Raw genomic sequence first — 23,383 nt, 5'->3', positions numbered from 1 at the left:
GGAAAAGTTTTGTTTACATTAGGGCTTTATTCACATCCTGTGCTCTGCTGATGTCTCTTTCTGTGCTGTGGGGTTTTCCTTTGCATTTGCCTCTATAGATGCTTCCTGCAGGTGCTTGAGCTTGTTTTATGTCTGCTCCTGGGTTGCACTGAATCCCACTGAAAGTGCAAAATGCTTCTAACATCTCCTGCCCTCACCAGTCCCAGTGTTAAATAAAAACCTACAACTGATCTAATTTTATAGCCTTAACCCTGTAGTGACTGAGTGCCTCAGACACTGAGGAGTTTATTCTCACAACACCATATGAAGTTGAGAATTACTGTCCTTATTTCACTAAGGCACAGAAAGAGTAAGGACCTGATCCAGAGCTCACTGAAGTCAATGGGAGCACTTCCATTGACTTCAGTGGATTTCAGACCAGGCCCTATGTGACTTCCCAAGTCACTCATGGTAGAACTGAAAATAGAATTCAAATCTCCTGAGCCCCAGTCCAGTGCCTTATCCATACAACCATCCTTTGCTGGATAGCTGCATAAATCATCCCAACCACCACCACCTCCCCAGGCCCAGTGCCCCAATACACACAACTACGTACGTGTCATTATATGCCATTGCCCTGACATTTTTTATTCAGTAATAAATGGGGTTGAATGCAAATAAGCAAGGGAAATAAGATATTTCAGAGTGATTTAATGTCAGCCTGCAAGGATAAAAGCACACAAAACAATTTAAATCATTATATTATTTTGCTTTCTCATCAATAAAAGTAATTACAATAAAATGTGGTCAGTAGGGTCTGAAATTTGCATCCCCCCTGCTCCCTCCAGATGCTCCTAGGCTCTTTTGATTGTGTTAAAACTGACGATGTTATTTCTCCTTGTAGGAGGAGTATCCGTTATTGTTGCTTCAAATAGTTATGAGCTGGATCAGTGTATTACGTATAGATTTGCAAAGGCTGCCAGTTAGAGGGATTCCTGGGAGAAGCAGCTCTTCTTGCCTTTGCAAATGGAGGCGGACCAGCAGTGTTAGCTGCTCTCTCAGCCTGTGGGCTGGTGCCCTTGTCATTAAGAATTTATAAATTGTTATTATCCTGTACATACAGAGCTACTTTTACAGAAGACCTGAGGGACATGGAAAGACTTCTGATCTGTGTTTAAAGCTTCCCTTCATTTGTCATTTTACAGTTCACATTGTCTGAACAATAGTCAAGTCATAATAAGTGAGATAAGATGTATACCGGCTAAAAAAACCTTGCAAACAAGCCACAGGGAAAACTTCTCCAGAGCCGCAGATGAATAGCAGTAATGTGCATCTCAGAGGTTTTGCCCCATCAGGAGCTTCGGGATTAAATTTTCCAAAGTGACTAGGGATTCTGGGTGTCCCAGTTCTTAGGCCCCTCAGGATACGTCTCCATTGCATTTTAAAACCCATGGCAGTGAGTCTCAGAACTTGGGTCTACAGACTCCGGCTCGTGCTATGGCACTAAAAACAGCTGTGTATGCATTTGGGCTCAGGTTGGAGCTTGGGCTCTGAAGCTGGGGAGGGGAATGGGTTCCAGAGCCTCACTCTAGCCTGAGCCATACCGACTACGCAGCTGTTTTGAACACCATAGTATGAGTCCAAGTCTGAAGACTGAGCCTCTGAGATTCACTGTGGTGGGTTTTGAGAAGCAGTGTAGACAAACCTTTAAAGGGCCTTGTTTTTCAGAAAATGCTGAGCCATCTGCCCTCTGAAAATTGGGCCCGTTTTAAGGTAACTCCAGTTGAGCACTAAGAAATGGAGCACCAAAATCACTAGTCGCTTTGGAAAAGTTAGGGCTCTGTTTTTATTATTATAAAAAGTTGGAAAAATCTTGCACTATTTAAAAATCTGTTTAACACAGAGAAAATTATTTCACCCTTTGTATTAAATAATCCCAAACCCCTAGCTTCTCTCTTCCCCCCCCCCAACCCCTTTGTCTGCTGTGAATTTATACCAGTAAATCAATAATGCAAACAAAATATGCAATCTGGTTGAAATTCACCCCTACACAGCTGAGACATACAGCCTATCTACCACTTAAGTGATTATGCGGGAAGTAAGTTGTGCATAGAACTTGTCTTGCCCTCTGGTCCTCTGCACAAACTGAATTTCACCTTCGGTGAATAAGCAGCTGCTTTCTTCTTATTTTAAACATGAAGCTGGGCTAAACTCTGCAATCCTTACTCACTTGTTACTCAGGCAAAATTCCCACTGACTTCATTGGGATTTTGCCCTGGCAATGTCTTCATGAGGTCTGTGGGATTAAGCCTAATGTAAATTGCTCAGTTTATACCAACACACCTTCTTTCTAAGTGCTTGCTTCCCAACAGGCAGGGCGGTACATGAAAGCATTGATTCTTTCCAGATAGTTATTTGCATGTTTTCTAACAGTTTATTTTCCTTCATGACAGTCTTGTGATTTTTAACAGCTGCTTTTCCACTTTGACTCATAATTAATTTATGAATTTTGCTTTCTGGTCAACTAAGGGTTAATGGCTACAGTGTCTCTGGGTAAGTACAGGAAGTAGGGTGACCAGATAGCAAGTGTGAAAAATCAGGACAGGAGCTGGGGGGTAATAGGCACCTATATAAGAAAAAGCCCCAAATATCGGGACTGTCCCTATAAAATCGGGACATATGGTCACCCTAACAGGAAGAAGCAGCTGCATTTCATAAATACCCTCATGTACTATGTATAGATTTTGTGTAGGCTCTTCTAAGAGGAGAGCAAGTAATGGAAACATCAGATGCTTTTGGATGTTAGGTCAAACAAATCCATTTGGCCTCATCTCCTTTCTGTTAGCAGCTGTACACCACAACCATTCTTCACTAAATGGCCATTTGAGCATCTTATAAAAATGCATCCTTCTTAGACATTTCCTCACTTTATATTACAAAGTACAGTACTGGGGGAAATATGTAAACTGCAAACTTCTGAATTAGTAAAGATCAAATGTGGGCAAACCACTTTCATTACGGATTTAATAATAAGGCATGAACTATTATACAATGTGAGACTAATTAACTTTGTGTCAGATGCTTGGGACCATCTTACTCCATTTTTATTGGGCTCCTAGGAGCTATGTTAATACAAATAATAATAATAATTCTTACTCAGTTGCACTTAGAGTGAATTGAGTGGGTATTTTGCCTGAATAAGGACTAAGTAAAAGTGGGGTCAAGAGCTCAGGAATTTGTATATTGTTTGTAAGCTAGCCTATGAATCAACATTTTGCAGTCAATAATTTTTAGCCATAAATATAAAATAATGCAAGGTTAACAATTCAAACTAGCAATTTCTTTTCTTCCATTGGTCCTGCCTTGTGGTTGTATGTTGTCTGTAAAATTCTTCTTAGAGTAAGATGACTAGAAGTGTGCATAGTACTCCAAATATGATCTAATTCATCCCTCAGTGCTGGAATAATTTCCACTGTTTATATGATATACTTCTATTTATGTAGCCCAGAGTTTAGTTTGCTTATTTTACTGCAGCTAAACAGAGCACCACATATCTGAGTTTTATCAGCCACAGTTCCAAACCTTCAAATGCTTGCAAACAATGAGGAAGAGGAACACCTATTTTTATTGTAATAAATTGGACCTACAAATAGGTGTTATAATGTTGCTGTGGTTCTCCAAATTATTTATGCTGCATGCCACTTCATACGCACCAGGATCGACTTCTCTTCCGACATCCCAGCTGTCCCTGTGTTTCACTCTGTAGACCTCCAGAAATGTTTCTGCAGACTATTATGCTCCATAAACAGAGGCTTGAGAACCACTGTTGTAGGAAGATGGACTTCTGGTTTTAAGGCGTGATTGATTCAATAAGGCCACCAAGCCGTATGGATGAATCTTGGTACTCTTCTTTGTGCATATTTACTACCATTGGGTGGTGGTTGTTGCTGGTGTTTTTTATTATTTGTTTTACTGTAACACTGACAGGCTCCAAATAATATCGGGGTCCTGTTGGGCTAAGTGCTGTACAGACACTTAGTGAAAGACAGTCCCTGCCCTGCAGGGTTTACAGACTAAATGGACAAGACAGACAAAAAATGGATGAAAGGAATTATAGTTATCCCCATTTGTAGGTGGGGAATAGAAGCATTGAGAGATTTGCCAAAGGTTACACAAGGGAGCCTGTGGCAGAGCTAGGAACTGAAACCAGATCTCCCAAATCCCAGAACAATGCCTTAACCACAAGTCCATCCTTTCTCTGATTTGTCAGGCTTACCCACCCAATTGGTAGGAGGTAGGTAGTTCTAGGACTAACTGGGCTTGTACATGTCTGGCATGTGTATGAACATGAATTTTTGTTTGCAGTGTGGATGGGACCAGAACAGTTAAAGAACTGGGGTTGGGATTTGTGTTGCAGCTTTGTAATGCTGGTGGTTCTTTCTGAACTCTATAAATCAGATCTGTCTTACTTGTTAGAGCCTTATTTGGTATTTTATTGTTCTAATATATCTTTCATTAGTGTGTGTTCATATAAGCTGGCAGAACTACATGCAGTGCTAATGCACTAGATAACATTTGCTAGTGTTTGATAATGAAGCTTTATTCCTCCCTATCAGCTGTTTGCTTGTTTGTATTTGGCTACATTCAGCCAAGGGTTTTCAGGGATTCATTGCTTGTTAGGTTTCTTCCTTCTAATGATTGAAAGTAACAATCTGTTTTCCTTTTACTTTCCCCAAGGAAATAAAATGTTGAAAACCTATTTCCTGCTTGCTTGAGGAGATGGTCAAAATGCTTATGGCATAATAGTTAATAATAGGACCTGATCCTTCCAGCACGAAAATCAAAGGGTGAAACCCTGGCCCTGTTGAAGTCAATGGCAAAATGCCCACTATCTTTAATGAGGTCAGGATTTCACCAGCTGAGTCTAATCATGTGAGCAGAGTTACTTGTTCTTTGTTTGTATAGTGTCTAAGAATGATGGTCTTCGGCCATGACTAGGGCTTCTAGGTGCAACAGTAAAACAAATAATAATAATAATAATACTCCAGGATTGGTCCCATAAATTAAAAAAAGAATAAATAACAATGGGATAATAATACACTACTTGAAAATAATTTGAAATGTATTATGACATAGGACCCAATTATGAAACCCATACTCACTCAGTCCCATTTAATGGATTGTTTTTGCAAGGGACTTAAATGCATGCCTAATTTTAGGTTGTGAGTGGTCCCATTGATTTAGAGATGTGCTCAAGCATCTTGTTGAGTTGGAACCGAAGTCAATAGGACTATTTGTCCATAAACTGTAACGTTAAAAATGGATTATAGTCTTGTAAACTCTACTGATGATACTGTTACCATGAGAAGTCCCATTGCACTCCCTGGTAATGAATACTTGCAGTTATAAGCAGCGACTCATGGTTTGCGTTGCAGCATCAGGCACTGTGACTGAAATGTTATAGGAACAATTGAAAACATTCCTGAAATTGTGAAGTATTTCTTAGCATGCTTTTATCATTAACCTATTTTGAAATTTCTTGTTCATATTTCCATTTCAGTCTGGTCTTGTATTAATCAAAGACAGATCTATTGTTTGGCAGGCGGCAACCTGACGGTGCTTCATCTTACACACTTGTCTGCCCAAAATTTTTTTTAAAACTCCATCAAACTTTTAACTGCACTTAAAAGTGCACTTCTGGACAAGACCAACTGCTGAGAAGTTGGACTGTTTCACTCATTGTGGATTGACTGTACCCTGGAGACCTTTTTTTTTGTGGGGAGAATTTTTTTTTCCTTTTTCAGTTATTCATTTGCCTTCTACGACAACAGCCTGTGGGAGTTATGTTTTGCCTGTGTAAACCTAAAAGACAATATATCTATTAACCCTTTTGCTGTTTCTGGAATGTGTCTTTTGAAAAGTTCCCTTGAATTGTTCTCAACAAAACATGCTTCATTCTTCATCCTTACTGCAGACTGAAATGGTAAATAGGATAGGAGAAATTTGATCACCCCTCAAAAAAAACTAATTGACAGTTTTTCTAGAACACAGAACCATACTGGGGGATGTGATGTAGTCTGAATAATGTAATTAATTTTTTAAAAACTTCTCTAAGACACATCATTGTAATGGCATGATAACATATAATAACTTCTTATTCCTCACAGAATTTCTGAATGCTAATCATAAAAAGGTCATGTCCATAATCCATTGAAGTCAGTTACATTGTCTTCAATGGGAGTTGGACAACGTACAGTATGACAAAACTCCGGCTGCCTGTTTAAAAACTCCAGTTTAGCCTATTTCATATGTTGCATCTCAGCATTCATTCCAAGAAACTCAGTACCTGGAATTTACATCTTTACGCCAGTATTCTTTACTTTTCCAATTCACTTTCACAACATGAGCATTTTAAAAGAAATCTTTATATAATAAAAGGAATTCAAAGAGTCTTCGATTATAAAGTACTATGTTTTGGTTAGAGGTCAGTAAGCAGATATTTAAATTACACTGCATGCATGCAAAAATTATTGATAAATCTGGGAAAATTTTCCAGCCCTAATGTGCAGTGTCCATCCAATACAAGAATACATTTTGTTGCTAAACTGCAAAATTCTTGGAGTATAGCTTTTAAAAGTAGCTGTTCTAAGTAGCCTCATGTGAAACTCAAACATGCCCTGTAATCCATGTTACATCAGAAAAAAATGTTTGCCAGGTTTGAAATTCTTTTAATTCCTAAATTTAAGAGGGGAAAAATCTTTTTCTGAGTGAAGTACTTCACCCATAAAAGACTGTAGACCATAACTGATCTCAGCTCCAATGCCACCCATTTAGGTCACCTTTTTCCCCATCTCTAAAGGTTTGCTGGGATCTTACAAGCATCTGGAACAAGCAGAAACTGCTGTGTGCAAGTTTTGTTAATGCAATTCAGTGGTTAGATAGAAAATTGGTGCAGGAAATGTGGCAAAAAGAAGTTTGATACCACAGGATTTGTTTTTTCCTGCTAGCTGGTAGAGACAGGCAAAAGCACTGTTGCCAAACTGTGCAGTTATTCAGTTTGTTTTTCAGCATGGGAGACAAATCTGTGTACGTAAGCCTGGTTGTTGTTTTTTTTAAAGTGCTGAGTACCCACAACTCCAATTGCTGTCAATGTGGGTTGCAGCTACTCAGCACCTCTAAAAATCAGGCCATTAAAATGCATCACATAATCCTTTGTTTTATTTTAATTTTACAAATGTTTAGCATCATCAAGGCATAATAAACCCAGCCTCTTACATGGACATTTCATGCTGTATTTTTTACTGAGTACTGGAAACGCCATTCAATTAAGTTCTTCCCACTTACCATCAAGATCTAGTGTGGCAAGCTGAGAAAGGAAGCATCATCATTCAGGCAGAAATAATGGTAGTTTTGTGCACCTCCTATGCTAGAGAGGGTTCTAATGGGCCAGATCCCTGGCTGGTGTAAATTGGAATAGCTCTGTCAAAGTCGGATAAAGCTATGGCAGTTTACATTAGCTGAGGATCTGGACCTACAGATCTGCCTCATCCTTCATTCATAACTCAGGTATTTATAGAAAGCATGACTCTGAAATAAATGAACAGTAAAATCTGAGTTGTGGTTTTGTTGGAAATCTGGATTTTACCATGTCCTGGCTGATATGGGGCTGAAAAGACTAACAATGCAGCCGATATCAGGCTGCAGTTCAATTTTTAAGAAATCGTCTCTAATTAGAAGTGCTGCATCTGTGATTTTTAGGTTTTATTGTTGCATATGAGCTTTAAGAAGGAATTGCTTTAGCAAAAGCAGACTAAGGACAGCTAAGAAGTAGGCAGCATGCTTCATATGCATGTTTATTTTGGGGGCGCATAAACTAATACTGGAAAAGAGATTCCATGAAGAGGGGGGCCTCATTAGTTTTCAGCATGACAGGTGAGGTGCAAAGCAAAAAAACCAAAACAAACAGGCATGTGCTCTTTATTGCTTCTTTATGATGTATAAAGATAACCTCATTTGTTCTTCTTCTTTGGTTGTATTGTAACTATCTAGTCTTGACATATATTTTCTCTTCTGGAGAATTCTGTCAGTCTTTGGAAGACTTCACCTGGAATGTGACTTTGCATCTGGAGGTTTAAACCTGAGCTCTGGTTCTATGGACCCTGCCCACTTGAAAGGAGAAGGGAGAAAAAGCTGAAGCTCAGGTTTCAAACACTTACTTCTGAAGTCATGGATCTGGTCTTCCAAAGCCTGTCCTCTAGGAAAAGCCAAGCCAAAATCGGAACTTTCTAATGTAAAAAGAAGCAGGAAAAAACTCCACCTCTTTGGAGCTTTCTTTATGTATAAATGAGCAGTAAAGGATAAAAAAAATTGGTTTTGTATTTTATTTCCTGTGCAGTTCACCTTTAAATTACTCATATGATTCCCTCTTCTGTGCGACTCCGTGCCTGCAGCTCTAGACTACTGCATCCATGAGGAGTCTGAATCTGAAATGTAATGTCCCCAACTCGTATTTTTATTATTCTGTAACTCCCACCAGAGTACAAGAACAGTGCTATAAAATATAAATATATTAAAGTGGTGATGTTAGTAGTAATAATCTAAAAAATTCCAGGTATTTTTATATGTTATTTTAAGATCCAAAAACCTCACTGGAAAAACATTTAAAATGTCTTGAGCTTGACCAATTCAAAAAAAAGGTGAGGAGGAACAATAACGTTACTGTGGCTTTCAGATTGGAATTCTTGTTTTGGAATGTAACCAGTTCTAGTTACTCATCTGCTGTGTTGTTATATTTTGGGGCACTTACACGCACGTTGAAAACTATGGGTCCTGTCCTGCAAACATTTAGGTATGAGATACTTTATTCATGTGAAACTAATGGGCCTCTTTTGGGGAGTGATTTGTAGGATCAGGCCCTAAATTCGTATTCATGAATTACTGGTCTTATGTTTCAACGATGAAGTCAAGAGATAATGGCAGCTTGTGTAAACAGAACTGGGCTGTCCATGGAACTTAGCTCAAACTATGGATTGCTCTTAGATGGCTGTACAGAATGGGATTCAGAAGTGAATATTGATCTATAGCAGCTGGACCATGAGTAAGAGGTAGGGGAAGGGACAATCTTACATTACTGTTATAGCTGGGCAGATTTTTGTATGGGTGACTTCATTTTTATATTGGTTTTTTTTTCAGTGTAAAAATGTAGCAATAATTGTTCCTTAATCAAATTTAATGCAAATACGTGTGTATAATAAGTAATATAGCTCTCATGTAGAAAAAAACTGAACTGGCCTCTAGGGATTTCATTGTATATAAATAAAATTCCTGAAGACATGCATGCTTGCTTACCATAATTAGCAGAAAGTTGAAGAATCTTGGGAGCATCGCATATGGCTGATTTCTTTGATTTAGTTCACTTATATGTTTCTAATTATGGTATTTTGCATTAAATGCTACTGTTTTGGCTCTTGGCATGCACATCATGCCCAATGAGTTCTCTCTCACTGGGTTTCTTAAATCATTTTATGAAACTAAGATAAAATGAATCCAGGAAAGTTTTACAATCAAGTGTGTTTGCAAAAGAAATTGCAGAACTGAGTGAAATAAATAATTAGGTGATAGCTATGAGCTGGATGGATAGATGAGGAACAGGTTCATTTCTCTGCAAGAGGAGATCTGAAACCTTCTGGCACAATTTGTTACTTTCCATTTATCATACATAAAATGTTTCATGATCTGGTATTTTATGTGGATTTATTGTCAGGAAACTATTGTCTGCCTGGAACAGTTCACAGGATAACCCAATTCTGAACTGTTCTAGTAGGATTGTTTTGGGAGGGAATGAGTGATCAAACCTGGCAGTATTTTAGGAATGAATCTTAAAATTCAAACCCTCCAAAAATATTCTCAGCTCTGCTCCAAGGGTTAGGTAAAAAGTGTCAGATTAGGAGGATGCCTGAAGAGATAGTGCAGCCAGGAGGGTTTAGGTGTACATGGCCATATTTTGATTCCACTGAAATCAATGACAAAACTCCCATCTACATTTCTGAGAGCAGCATTTGGTCCAAGGACATGAAACTCTTTTTGAAACAGATGGGAGCATATACAGGTGAGGTGCGCTACATCGGAGCAGAACAGGCAACAATGCACTGGCTGAGAATAGAAACTAAGAGGAGAGTGAACAAGTGAACACAGGATAGGAGGCAAAGGGATATGGAGTGGGTGTGAGAGAGGGAGGGATGTTGTGCAAAGGCCAACAGCGAGGAAGGAAAAGGCAGCTGAAATAAACAGATAGGGTAGACAGAGAGGAAAATAATATTGGACAGTGTGACAGAAGGCCTCAGGAAGGAGAATCTAAAAAGAGAGAGAGAGAGAGAGATCAGCAAATATGAAGGAAGGGGTCACTCAAGGAAGTGCATCTCTGTAAATGCGGAAGCACTGGGAAGAGCATGGTGGGATCACATATGCAAAGGATTCCAGCATTGTAGTATTGGTTCTAGTGTGGGGAAGCAAAAAAAACTTTGCTGGCCAACAGGGAAGTAGATTATTCAGAGGAGAGCAGAAAACATCTGAGCAGGCCTGGGGTGGAGTGGGAAGACTAGCCATATATGTCAAGAGAAGTACAGAGGTAAGGAAGAGAGTCCTGGATGAGCTACAGCTGTGACAGTCTTGTTGTGGGAATAAGGGGATGATCACAGAATTCAAACATGTGTATGGAAAGAACATATTGGTGAGAATAGGAGAGATCAGCTGCCCAAACATAAACTGGAGCATAGGAATTGGAGGAATAAACTGAGCAGTAAAATTACAGCTGTGGTACAAGATTTCTTTCTCTGATAATAAAGAATGAAAATGAATGGAGATGTCAGACCTGAAGGCACGTTTAGGCCATAATAACCATTATCTCCTTAGTCAATCTAAGAACACCATTCTAAAGAGTCTGGTATTACAAGCTTTCCAAGTTTCTAGCTCCCATGATTTCAATGAGATCTCAAAGCGCAGAAGGTTCACGGGATTGGGCCCAACTATTCACAGTATTTAGAAAAGGCAAGGTCCTGCAAAGCGCAGAGTAAATTCCTGGATGTCAAAAGTGAGAACATGAAAAGGAAAAATAAGGCCATATGAGTTTTGGTAGTGCAAATTTGGAACAAATACTTGGAGCAGGTAAGATTTAATGGAGGAGGAGAATGAACAAAGAGAGACAATAAAAATAGAAAGTGTGCAAAGATCCAGCTGCTAATGTTTCCCCCAAAGTTTAGTGTGTGGTGAATAGTGGTAAATGCAGTAGGAATAAAACTGGAGTGGCTAAAACCATACCGTCCTAGTCTGGTACAACTTACCTCTAAATAGTATAAAGTATAATGTTCTTTTGGCTTATCCTCAGGCAAGACAGCAAGCACAAATACGACATCAAATGGCAGATGACAGCAAAGGAGAATACTCATCCATTCTTCAGAAATTTAACCACGAGCAACACGAACATTATCACACACACATACCAAACATCTTCCAGGTGAGATTTCATAGTACTGACTTACAGCAGCCTGTGTTCTTGGTGTGGCTACATCGACTGGATGCATTGCAATGCATTGGTAAGCCAGCTCAATTCTGTGATACCAGTTCTCTGCTCTGCAAAAGCCACAGCACTGCATTAGCAGACACTGGACATGATGCAGCAACCCAGGATCTCTAAAAGAAGTAGTTGCTTTCTTTGGTGGGAGCAACAATTCCTATGAATCCAAAGAGATGTTATGGAGCTCAGTCTACTAAACTCCCTCTGACCTCTGGGCTAGCTACCAGACTGATTGATAATGTGGGAAGTGGGAGTCTGCTAGGTGGTATGGCAAGAAGGAGCATGCCTGATGACATTACTCATAGTCTTGTTTTATTACACTCTACGTCCATGCAGCTGGGGAATGAGAGCATTGTTTGCATTGTTGAGGCACGAATCAGCTGAGAGTATTGTCATCTATAAAACCTTACGCTCCTTTGTGACCTGTTTTCATACCTAGATTTCAAAGATGTTTAGATTTATACCATGTTCATGTTGGGCAATAGCTTAATGGATGTCAAAGAGGCAAGTGCTTACAGTTTGATTAAGTTTACTAAAAATGTCAGATGATAGCCAAGAAAGACATTTCAGAGAGAACGTTAAAACTGCAGAGAGAAAGTTAAAACTGCTGTGCTCTTTATTCATGGTCATTCAAGCCAATGTCTAGGATAAATTATTCCAAGGTATTTTGTGTTATTAAAAAAAGCAGCATCCCCAGGCCATGTATACATTTCTTACAAGGCCTTTGGATCTGGTAAGCACTGAATTGAACTTACATCCTTGGTTAAGCATAGTTTGGGTGCCTGTGCATTCCAGTGCTCCAGAAAATTCCCTTGCTTTGCTTTAAGTGTTAAAATAGCATTCAGAGAGCTGTTTTACTTTTAAAAGAATGATATCAGTGTGTTCTTTCCTGCAATTGTTTCTTTTTTTCTGTTGATCATGGTTGGGTCACAGTTTAACAGGAAAAAAATGAGTATGGGGGTGGTGGTTCTCAGCAGTCAGTGTCCTATCAGGTCTTATGTTTCAACATGAAACATGCACCTTTGACACCTGGACACACACTGTGCCTCCTATTATAATCCATCATAACAGGAATATGCAACATCTGGTTTTCCTGTGTCCTAAAACCAGAGGTCAATGGAACTGAAGATCCTTGGCACTCTCTACAGTGATCAATAGGGCGCCTATAATGAGATGCCCTGATGTAAATATTGTAACGTAATATGGAGATTATTTTGAGGCTGTCCTTTGATCGCCGAAATCACTAAACCATATATTACATGAGAATAACCATCTTAATTTGCCTGGGTTTAAAGTCTTATTTAAACAATTGATATAACAGGAGCTGATTTGTTGGAGAAATTAAAATTAATTGAAACTGTGAAAAAACTTTTGATGCTTGATTAAAGTGAAATGTAATGTTTCAGAAAATACAACAGATGGAGGAAAAGAGGATAGTGAGGATAGGCGAATGCATGAAAACCTATGCAGAAGTGGACCGCCAGGTGATCCCCATAATCGTGAAGTGTCTGGATGGAATAACAAAGGCAGCAGAATCAATTGATCAGAAAAATGTAAGTGTTGAATGTTGTATCTTCTTCTTTTTCCTGTGTTCTTTATTATTTATTAGTTGTATAATAAAACCAAGGAGTGCAAGTGGGGAGCTAGAACCCTATTGTGCTAGGCACTATACAGACACAGAACATAAAGATGGTCCCTGCCCCAAATTGCTTACTCTGATTCGAATAGTGCCCCCTTGAGCCTCTCTAATTGCCCTGGTATCTGACTGCTCAAAAGGAGCAGCCAGCTAATCCACCCCAGCACTCCACCCCTGGGGAAACTTTTCCTCCTTCGTTTCACAAATGTTATGCAGAGCACAGCAGGCTGCTATGACCATTGGAATATTTTCCTCATTGAGGTCTAACCTGCCAAAAAGGCAGTGCCAGCAACCTTTTAATCTGCCAAAGATACATTCAGTGTTCATTTGGCACCTGCTGAGCCTGTTGTTGAAGCATTCCTTGCTACTGTCTAGATTCCCAGTGTAAGGCTTCATGAGCCACAGGAGCAAGGAGTTGGCAGGATGGGCATTGCACATCCCCCATTGGAATCTTCTGGTCTGGAAAGAAAGTCCAAGTATGCAGATTTCTATACAGTCCAGTGTTCCTAAAGATGCGTACATCATGAACTTTTGGTACATCAAACCAACCCAAATTGGTGTTGGTTTGATCTGGGGCCAAAATTAGGATATGCGTGCCATCGATCACCCCACTGCCATTAAGGAATCCCGTTGCTGCAAAGCCATCAGGAAGGTGGCTTTGCGCATCTGAAAGTTCTGCAGCCACTGCTCGTCATCCCATACATGCATCATGATGCTATACCATCACTCAGTGCTTGTTCCCCAAGCCCAGAACCAACAGTCCACCTTGTGCAGCTGCTCCATGAATGCCAGCTGTAATCTTGAATGGTTTCTTTCCATTGCACACAGCAGGGCAGGCACCACAGATTCACTTTCCCTGCTCATGAAATACTGCAGGACTAGCTGCGTTGTGTTCATAATGCTTATCACCAAACTAGTCAGCAGTTGAGGATCCATGCTTTTAGGCAGAGATGATGGGCACAGTTTACAGGGGCTATTCAAAAATGGCGCGAAACGAAGTCGGAAGTCCATGGAATGATGGGATGGAAATAACTGCATCATGAGATGGTGAGCATTCCTCCATGATGCACTGCAATCTGTTCCCAGCTCTCCCAGCGATAGAGGGTCGCTGGTTACACAGTGGGATAGCTACCCATGATGCAATGCCAGAGCACTAACTATGGATGCGCTCCGCTGACAAAAGGAGTGTTCTGTGGACATGGACAACTGATGTAATTAAAGCCGCATATGATCGTTGACTTAACTCTTTAGTGTAGACAAGGCCTTAATAAACAGGTTTCAGCATCAATTAGAAGACGAAGGGTTTTATCACAGATAGATATTTAGTGGTCAATTCTTATGTGGCAGAAATGTTTGCTCTAGCTTTTCAACAGAACCACACATCATACCGAATGTTGCAGAAATTTGTTTATTTTAATTATTCTCATAATTATGGAAATGCTAAATTCTGAATGTGGAGCTAGACAGCCTACCTGGATCTGGGCTGGATTCAGCTTTGAAAATGAGCCAGCACAGGTCAGATTCAGGCAAGGCTGAATGCATGGAGAACTGTTGATAGTATGTGGTTAAAGGAACACAAGCCAAGACTCAAAACCTGCCCTGGCAAGAAAAGAGCAACCCTGCTTTGTGTAAGTCAGACTGTGAGCTTTCATATGTAACCAGTGCAGAGATTAGACAGGAATTCTCAGATGCAAGAAACTTTGGCATTGTGTTAATCACAAGCACTAATACAGTATTCCCAACCCCAAGTACAGTTCTCAAAAATCATGACATTGTTAAAGAAGATAAATGTGGGGTTCTTTTCATTTAGCTTTTGGTTTTGAGCCTTTTGGGTGCACTTGAGCCATGTTTTTTAGCTTTCTACATAACCCTGGTGGCTAGAAATTTGGTGGTTGTTTTTTTTAAAATGAAAGCTGAGATTCTCATGTAATAACATAACTCCTGGAATTGGGGCTTTAAGTAAAATATCAAATATTGTGAGACACATGAAAAAAATCAGAGGCATGATCAACATTGCCTTTTGTACCAAAGTATCTCAAATTAACTCTAGTTTGAATAATGTATGGATCTTTAAGATTTTAATATTTGTTCTTTTTGGCATTAATAAATTAAAGGCTGATAGCAAGGCCATTACTGGTGCTATTTTAGGAGTATTAAATAATACTTTGTACTTCTTTGGTGAACTTCATCTGAGGATCTGGCTCTTTACCTAATTCAGTACATTTAGTATTACAAATATCTATAAAAATAATACTGTTCCATACAGCAACTATGAAGTCTACAATTTGTAGTACTAAAATTGTGCTGTACATGTAGTAAATAAAAAGGTGGCACCCAGAATTGCAATGTATTTATTCTGCTATGGAAACATAATTGGGTGAACTCCATAGGAAGCACCACAATTGTGGTTGCATGTGTGTAATACCGCTTGTATTGTGCCTTTGATCTTCAGAGGTCAGCACATACCTGACATGACTTGAGGGAGTTGTGTGAGAGCGGGGATTGGCAGCCTCAGTTTTCCCGTTCTGTGCATACTCCATTAGATCCCATCTGTTCCTCTGGTATGTGTGTGCTCACACAGAGGCACTAATGAGGCTTGAACTTTTCTTTCACTATATCTAATGCTACTTTCTGCAACAAAATGTCACACCCATCTCCTTTCCATCTGCCTACACACTGATGACAGGGAAGTATTAAAATGAAGAGCCATCATGGGCTAGAATTGCTAAAGTGGAGACATTAAAAATATGTTGCGATCAACATTTGTGTTAAGGAAACCTCAGTTACAGAGCGGCTAAGCCATTCATCATGTGGATTCTAGCCGGTGTGATAGAGGTGCTGCTTCATAATAAAATAAAAGTACATGAATTCCTCTTCTTGCCATCCACTAATGGATTTTCAGAGACTATGTTCAAGAATCAAAGGAGCACAAAGCAGAACTGAATGTCCTTGTCTATGTATTTGTTCCCTAGCACTGAAATATATGTGGGGACTTTTCCTTGTGAGAGTTCTGGAAAACCATTTTTGTTCCACTTCATTATTCTGTGTTAAGAACTGACAGGATATATTGGATATATTTAATATTCATTACACCTTAGCTGGAAAGAAAACTGAAAGACACTCTTGTCCACCTCCAAAGCTGCCAGTTTTTCAGGCTTAATTTATTTAGTTGTTACTTTAGTTAGTTACTTGTTCAAAAGTAGTATACTTGCTAAGAATCAAATTCTGCCTTCTCCTCAGCTTGCAGAACTCCAACTAAAATCAATGGGGAGGTGCATGGATTTATCTGGGAATAGAATTTGTCTCTATTTTTAATGTACTTATTAGGAGCATGCTGCTTTTTTCCATTCCTTTTCATAGTAACTCTAGTAAGGCAGATGTCATTATTGCAAGGCTAAACCACAATAACTGTTAAGTGAACCTGTGTGGAATTTGCCTCTGCAGGCTCTGGCAATAGATGGGATTAATTTGTTATGGACTTCTGAGTTCCTGTTATGACATTCTTGCTGTCTGATACACAGAATTAGCTAGTTATTTTTAGCTCCATTGTAATGGTAGGATGTTTTGACAATATGGAAGGAACATTATATAATTAAAAGAGAAGAAACGAAAGGTTCAGAAGGACGGAGTAAAGCAAAAATATATAATGTAACCTGATTTTTTTTAATCTCTTGCCACCCCCCCGGCTCTTGCTTTCACGCTTATAATTAAACATCTTTAGAATTAGGCGAGTTTTAATTTCAAGCTAAGGTGAAACTAGTGAATAATAAGGGAAAGTGCTTCAGTACCTTCTTTAGGGTTTATGGGGGTGATTTACACAGGACCTAATAGATTTATGAGCACAGATCTCATTAGCTTTCAATGGAACCCTTCCTCCTAAACCCCCCTTAGGTGATGTTGAAAATCTTGTGTCTTGTCTTTGCTTAATTCAGGTCAGATATGTGCATATCGTCCTAGGCTGCTTCCATATGCTCAAATGAATACAAACAAAAGCCACAAAAGGTGGTCAAAGCACCACCCTTCTCTTTGAAGTGCAGTGGCGTGGCAGTATTCTTAATATCCATTGGCTAATGAGCCCTCTAGGCACTAAGGCGCAATTTCTCTGATGACCTGAGAGAGAGAAAATACCCATATGGTATGAAATGAAGAGCTTCCTCCCTAGAAAAGCCAATAGATTATATGTATATTAAGGAAGGATGATAGGAGAATATTATTATTCTTTAAATTCTTTCTGTGCTTACAGATTTGAAACATCTATTCCATAGGGTGATGCTGATCTTTTAAAAATTATGGTGAATGGTCTCGGCCAAAGTTTGGTCGCATTGCACAAGCGATTAATATTTTGTACATGCTAGATTTTGTTTAAGTGATGTAGGGGCAGATTTACAGAACATCTCAGCTTCCATTTAGGCACCAAAATAAGTGGCCAGCAGATGTCCAGCACAGGATGCCGAGCACTCTGGCCAGATTTGGGTTTGCTGAGAGAATTTTGAAGATCTGGCCCCATGTGCTTGATGAAAAGTAGGCTCCTTTAAAAATCACAGCCTGTGTGTTTGAAAAGCCGCTAGATTAAAATGCATTTATGTAATTGCTGTGAATCGCACATGAGCAATTAGAAGATTTGCATCTGAAAATTCGCTACGTTTGAAGATCTAATGCACAAGAATGTTATGTATCATTACAGTTTTGGTTAGTTATTATCTGATAATAGATAGGTAAAATAATTGCATGCAAAATGTGGCCAGTTTGTGAATGAGGTAATTGTCTACAGCAGGGGTTCTCAAACTTCATTGCACCATGACCCCCTTCTGAAAACAAAAATTACTAAACGACCCCAGGAGGGGGAATGAAAGCCTAAGCCCGCCCAAGTCCCACCACTTCAGGTGGAGGATGGGGAGCAAAGCCCGAGCCCCTCTGGGCTGGGATGAGGGTGGGCAAAGCCAAAGCCCCAGGGCTTCAGCCCAAGGCAGGGAGCCTGTAACCTGAGCCCCGACACCCACAGCTGAAGCCTTTGGGTATCGGCTTCAGCCCCGCGCGGTGGGACTCGGGCTTCAGCTTCAGCCCCAGGCCCTAGCCAGTCTAAGCCAGTCCTGGCAACCCCATTAAAATGGGATTGCAACCCACTTTGGGGTCCTGACCCACAGTTTGAGAACCTCTGGTCTACAGAAATTCAATATGGACAGAAGGGTACACGGCTTTTCACAACAGCAGAAGACCAATTAGCATTTAAGTTGGTTCTCTTTAAGACAGCAGCATTTATCAGAGCTTTTGATATCTGGCTTGCAATTGGAAGCATAGCAATTCTATAATGGAAGGTTTGTATTGCACAAGATGTTTTGTGGATGCCCATTAGTGAATTTGAGTGTATGCAAAAGGTGTTCTGAGTCACCTAATGCAAGCTGTCCATTCAAGCACTGGCGTTTTAATTTTTTCAAGGGAAATAAACAGGAATACTAATGAGCATTTACATAGCACTTTTCATTTGTGGACCTCAAAACACTTTATAAAGGTGAGTAAGCATCATTTTACAACTGGGAAACTGAGGCACCGAAAAGTGAAGTGACTTGCCCTAGGTCATATATCAGCTTAGTGAGAGATCTGAGAAAAGAACTCAGATCTCTTGACTCCCATTTCAATGTCTTCTTCAGTGAACCATGTTTCCTGTTTGATTTCTGATTGCATTTGGTATTAGTGCTACATACTACTTGTTTCTTTAGATGATACTTAGTCCTTTGACCATTTAAAAATATTGGTGGTTAAAGAAGCAGTTGGTCTCAATGAGACCTTTCCACACTGGACTCAAATTTTTTACATAGGAATGATGGACTGGGTGCTAACAAACCCATTAGCAATTAGGGTGGTTTTGTTAAGCTTCACTGTGACTAGGAGACTTTTTCCTCCACTATTCTTACACTGTTGTTCCATTTACAGACCCTCTTTTTATTGGTTTGCAGCATATTTACAGCTAGATTGTATTTGTGGCATTTCAGGATTCACAACTGGTAATAGAAGCCTTTAAATCAGGGTTTGAACCACCAGGAGATATTGACTTTGAAGACTTCACTCAGCCAATGAAACGCACTGTCTCTGAATCCAGCCTTTCAAATTCCAGATGGGATGGAAAATCTGAGCCCAAGCCTGGCAGCAAATCCAAGGGCAAATTGTGGCCATTCATCAAGAAAAATAAGGTACTGACTTTCAGACTTCATCTCAGTGTCAGTATGTTTGTAGCCTTTAATGGCTTTCTTGTTTAGTAATCCTGGCAATTAATTTAAGACTAAAAAAAAACCTGAAGTTTTTCAGAAAACTAATAGCTGATGTCCTATTATGGTGTTTTGTTATAGTCTTATTTTGTTGTTTTAAGATATTTTTATTTCTATATAATTTCTTAAATTGTGTTGCTCTTTGTTTATTTACCCTTTTAGTTGTCTTTGCCATGGCCCATTAGCTTCTAATTCAGATCAGGAATTGTGTATGCTGTTCATGCTAACTAACTAACAGCGTCACTCCAGTATTACTATTCTGATACTTCTAAAACTCTCCTCAGCTTTTTATTTGCGTTATCATTTCAATCTGTACCACAGGTACAGCAGTTGGGGAAGCTGGGAGTGGGGAATGGCTGTAACTCATCCTTTCACAGCACATCTAACTGAGCCTCTACAGTGCAGCTGATTTTTTTTTTAAACTCACATTATCATTTATATCCATTAAACTCTTCTCTCCATTGTCATATTTTACACCATGATGCATGGCAACATTTATCTGGGATTATCGTGTGTAGCAGGATGACTAGACAAATTCTGCTCTCAGTTACACCAGCACAAAACCAGAGAACTCCTTTGATTTAGCCTCATTCTCTGTTGCGCTTCTCCTTCCCTAGCCATTGACAGCAATTGCAAAGTGAGTGTAGAGCACTAACAAATCAGAATGGTACATTTGCTGATGCAAATGATGGCCTGAAATGCAGGGCAAGAGAGACTCAAGCCCTCTGGTGCTTACACTCATGTAATCAACAGTAGAATATGGCCTAACACCTCTCTCTTGTAAATTTGTAGTGTAATTTTTAAAAGATAAGTGTGGTGTGCATAGAGCAAGGTGACTTGAAAGCAGGAAGAATGAGGCTTGTTGTCTTCCAGATAATAGAAACGCTACCGGGCACTAAGGTTCCTTTCTAATTTGATTCGTGTAAATTCAGGTGTTTGAAAGATCTATAAATGTGCATCATTCTGACCGCCCCACATAACTAGCACAGAGTAACCTGTGGGAATAGAGTTTGCATGCAAGAGTCTGCATGAGCTTTCTGTCAAATTATTCCGTGTTATTTTTTTGTTGCATTACTTACTAAAATTCCCATTTTTATCACATTCTTCTTTTAACACAAATCTTGAACACCGTTTTCCCTCCCTCCTTTTTTTTTTTGAACCATGGCTTTAAATATTTAATTATTTGTTTTTAATTGCTTTTCCTGGATTTTGAATATTGTTTTTGATGCTTATTTTCGTTTTGTGTTTTATCTTTTTATTTTGGTTTTTATTCTATCACTTCTCCATCTCTTATACGTAGCTTATGTCCCTTTTAACATCCCCCCATCAGCCCCCTCCTCCTCCCCCTGCCTCTGCCTCACCCTCTGCTGTTCCCAACGGCCCCCAGTCTCCCAAGCAGCAAAAGGAACCCCTCTCCCATCGCTTCAACGAGTTCATGACCTCCAAACCCAAAATCCACTGCTTCAGGAGCCTAAAGCGCGGGGTAAGTTCTCCTCTGGATACTGCTTGCTGTCTGTCTTTCTTGCGCTTTTATTGCACGTTCTGTTATGTAAAATCTTGTTTTGTGAATGAAGCCATTGTGTTTTACCATAACATACAGACAGACCCAAGGAATCCAATGCTGTAAAGTCATTTGTAGTCAAAACCCCTACAACGAAACCACAAAAACAGATTCCTGTTTGAAATGAACGGTTCCTTTTGGACAAAGGATCACTTTCCTTTTCCAAAAGGTAGAAGGAGCCATGTAATATTAAATAACTCTTCACACAGAGACAAAATAAGTACCTCATTGAGTAGCACTAGGGCATAGAGAAGTTTAAGTGAGAGTTTGTCCAAGATCTCACAGCCTGTGGAAGAGCTGGGAAAGAACACAGTTCTCCTGACTCCCACTCTGTTGGACCATGCTGACACCCCCAAATACAGGAGCATGAAGAATTGTATCATAGCATTTCTAGGTATGTCTTCTAGACGTTTCCCATTGAGCCTGCAGAATCTGTTGGATTCTGGACTGACTTTCACTCCCCATGACTGAGAAACGATGTGCACAATTTAGAACTCCATGCAGTATGTAAGAACTTTATATTTCTACACTCGGGGATACAGGACACAAATAATATCTCTTAAATAGCTCTGGCAGAATGTGTCAGATGTTGCATTGTCTGTAATCTTTATTCACATGATTTCAGTGGACTGCTTGCAGGAGCCTGAGTCTGTATTTGTAAATTAATGTTTGGGGTATTTATACTGAGCTAAAAATTATTCTCATTATAAGTCTTTGTATACGCAGCTTCTGTAAATTTTTAAAACTTCACATTTAAGGCGGAATGTTTCTTCCTTTGAAAATTAAGACATATCTGTTATTGAACCATGTTGTGCCATCAATTTTTAAGCATGCTAAGAAGTGGATGGCACAGTATAGCCCTTGGTTATTCGGTAATTTTGTAAGGATTATTTTCCTTTCTAAGCCTAACGGAACAGTATAGAAAGCAGCTATAACTGTTAGTTTTCAGGTTTCAAAGTAGCAGCCGTGTTAGTCTGTATTCGGAAAAAGAAAAGGAGTACTTGTGGCACCTTAGAGACTAACAAATTTATTAGAGCATAAGCTTTCATGAGCTACAGCTCACTTCATCCAAATGCATCCGATGAAGTGAGCTGTAGCTCACGAAAGCTTATGCTCTAATAAATTTGTTAGTCTCTAAGGTGCCACAAGTACTCCTTTTCTTTTTGTTAGTTTTCAGTTTTTTTAAAGCGAGCTGTCACAATAAGGAGAAAACTGGATATAAAGGGCCAAATTCTGCTCTCCACAGGGAATCCCATTGATAGGTTGATCCAGAAGATGTAGTTCAGTAAAACTGGAAATGATCTGTATAGAGAATTTTGTAATTATATGATGTTGAAGTGTTTGGAGAACGTCAGTACAACCCGCATCCTATTCACTGCATCTGGTTACAAAGAGTAAATCGTTTTTTAAAAAATTCTCTTAAGTAACATATAAAAAAACAATATTACGCTCTGTCTGGGAACTGCCATCTTGACAAGTTTACAGTTCAAAATAGTACTAAAAAATTAGTTTCCCCCATCAAAAAGCCACTGGAAAATTAAAAATTTCAGTTTGTCATAAAATAAGTGCAAAATTACAGAACTTCCCTCCTAAGAATATTTCCTAATGACTTCTGAGGGGGAAGCCCATTCTTTCAGTTCTACATTGGAGGCTTTACTTGTAGGGGTGTCTCTTAGACAGCTGGATTCTGATAGGCTTGCTCATGTTGAGTAGCACCTTCCTCCGGGATTAGCTCAAGTGATTTAAATGGGACTACTCATAGGGTGAGCAAGGGTATAACTGTCTGGCCTTGTGAAAGGCATCAGTGTGGTTCAATGAACGGTGTTCCCAAAACAGTGTTGGGTATTTCTAGCTTGTAAAAATGTCTTTTGCACCACACAAAAGCCCTGAGGTGCTTCAGAAGTTTATATTTCCAATGTACATATTCTTATTTAGTAAATATTTGGCTATCTAAGCAATTATGACTAATCGCTTTAAACATTTTTGTTCATTAAATCTCATTGTACCCTAATCATATGACAGTACTAAGAGAGCCTCTGTTCAAGCTTTAATGCCCCCTCGGCCAAATTCACACGCGTATGGTGTATACCGTATAGTTTTTAACTGAGTAGAGTGAAAATTGAAATTATAAAGGTAAAAAGCTCACCTAGCTTTCTTTAGAATCACTCTAATTACCCACTGACATTCATTTTTTTTAAAAACGAAAATATCTGTTAAAGCTCCGTTAAACCTCTGGATGTGCTTTTCTGTATTTCACTTCCTTTTTTCGTTAGCTACCAAGATGTTTGTGTGTAAACAGATACTTTTCCCTGTCTGATTCACCAATACCACAAGCCAACATTCAGAACATTACATGTTGTTCCGTGGGGCAA

The 23,383-nt window shown here is 39.4% G+C and overlaps 1 protein-coding gene across 15 annotated transcripts in view; it reads left to right on the top strand.

Annotated features, from left to right (window-relative positions):
• Nucleotides 1–23,383, top strand: part of FNBP1 (formin binding protein 1) — a 155,647-nt gene that overhangs the window by 105,561 nt on the left and 26,703 nt on the right. For 9 of the 15 annotated variants that reach the window (XM_043498750.1, XM_043498749.1, XM_043498746.1 and 6 more), the window contains 3 exons: nucleotides 11,363–11,491; nucleotides 12,958–13,104; nucleotides 19,178–19,375. In XM_043498750.1, coding sequence (XP_043354685.1) covers nucleotides 11,363–11,491; nucleotides 12,958–13,104; nucleotides 19,178–19,375 — 474 coding nt within the window. Of the gene's footprint in view, nucleotides 1–11,362; nucleotides 11,492–12,957; nucleotides 13,105–19,177; nucleotides 19,376–20,750; nucleotides 20,934–23,383 lie in introns of all 15 variants that reach the window. The other 6 variants (XM_043498744.1, XM_043498741.1, XM_043498742.1 and 3 more) reach the window with 1 other exon arrangement.

Source organism: Dermochelys coriacea, chromosome 16 (genome assembly GCF_009764565.3).
Source record: "Dermochelys coriacea isolate rDerCor1 chromosome 16, rDerCor1.pri.v4, whole genome shotgun sequence".
Classification (NCBI taxonomy): domain Eukaryota; kingdom Metazoa; phylum Chordata; order Testudines; family Dermochelyidae; genus Dermochelys; species Dermochelys coriacea.
This window is presented reverse-complemented; position numbering and strand designations above follow the sequence as displayed.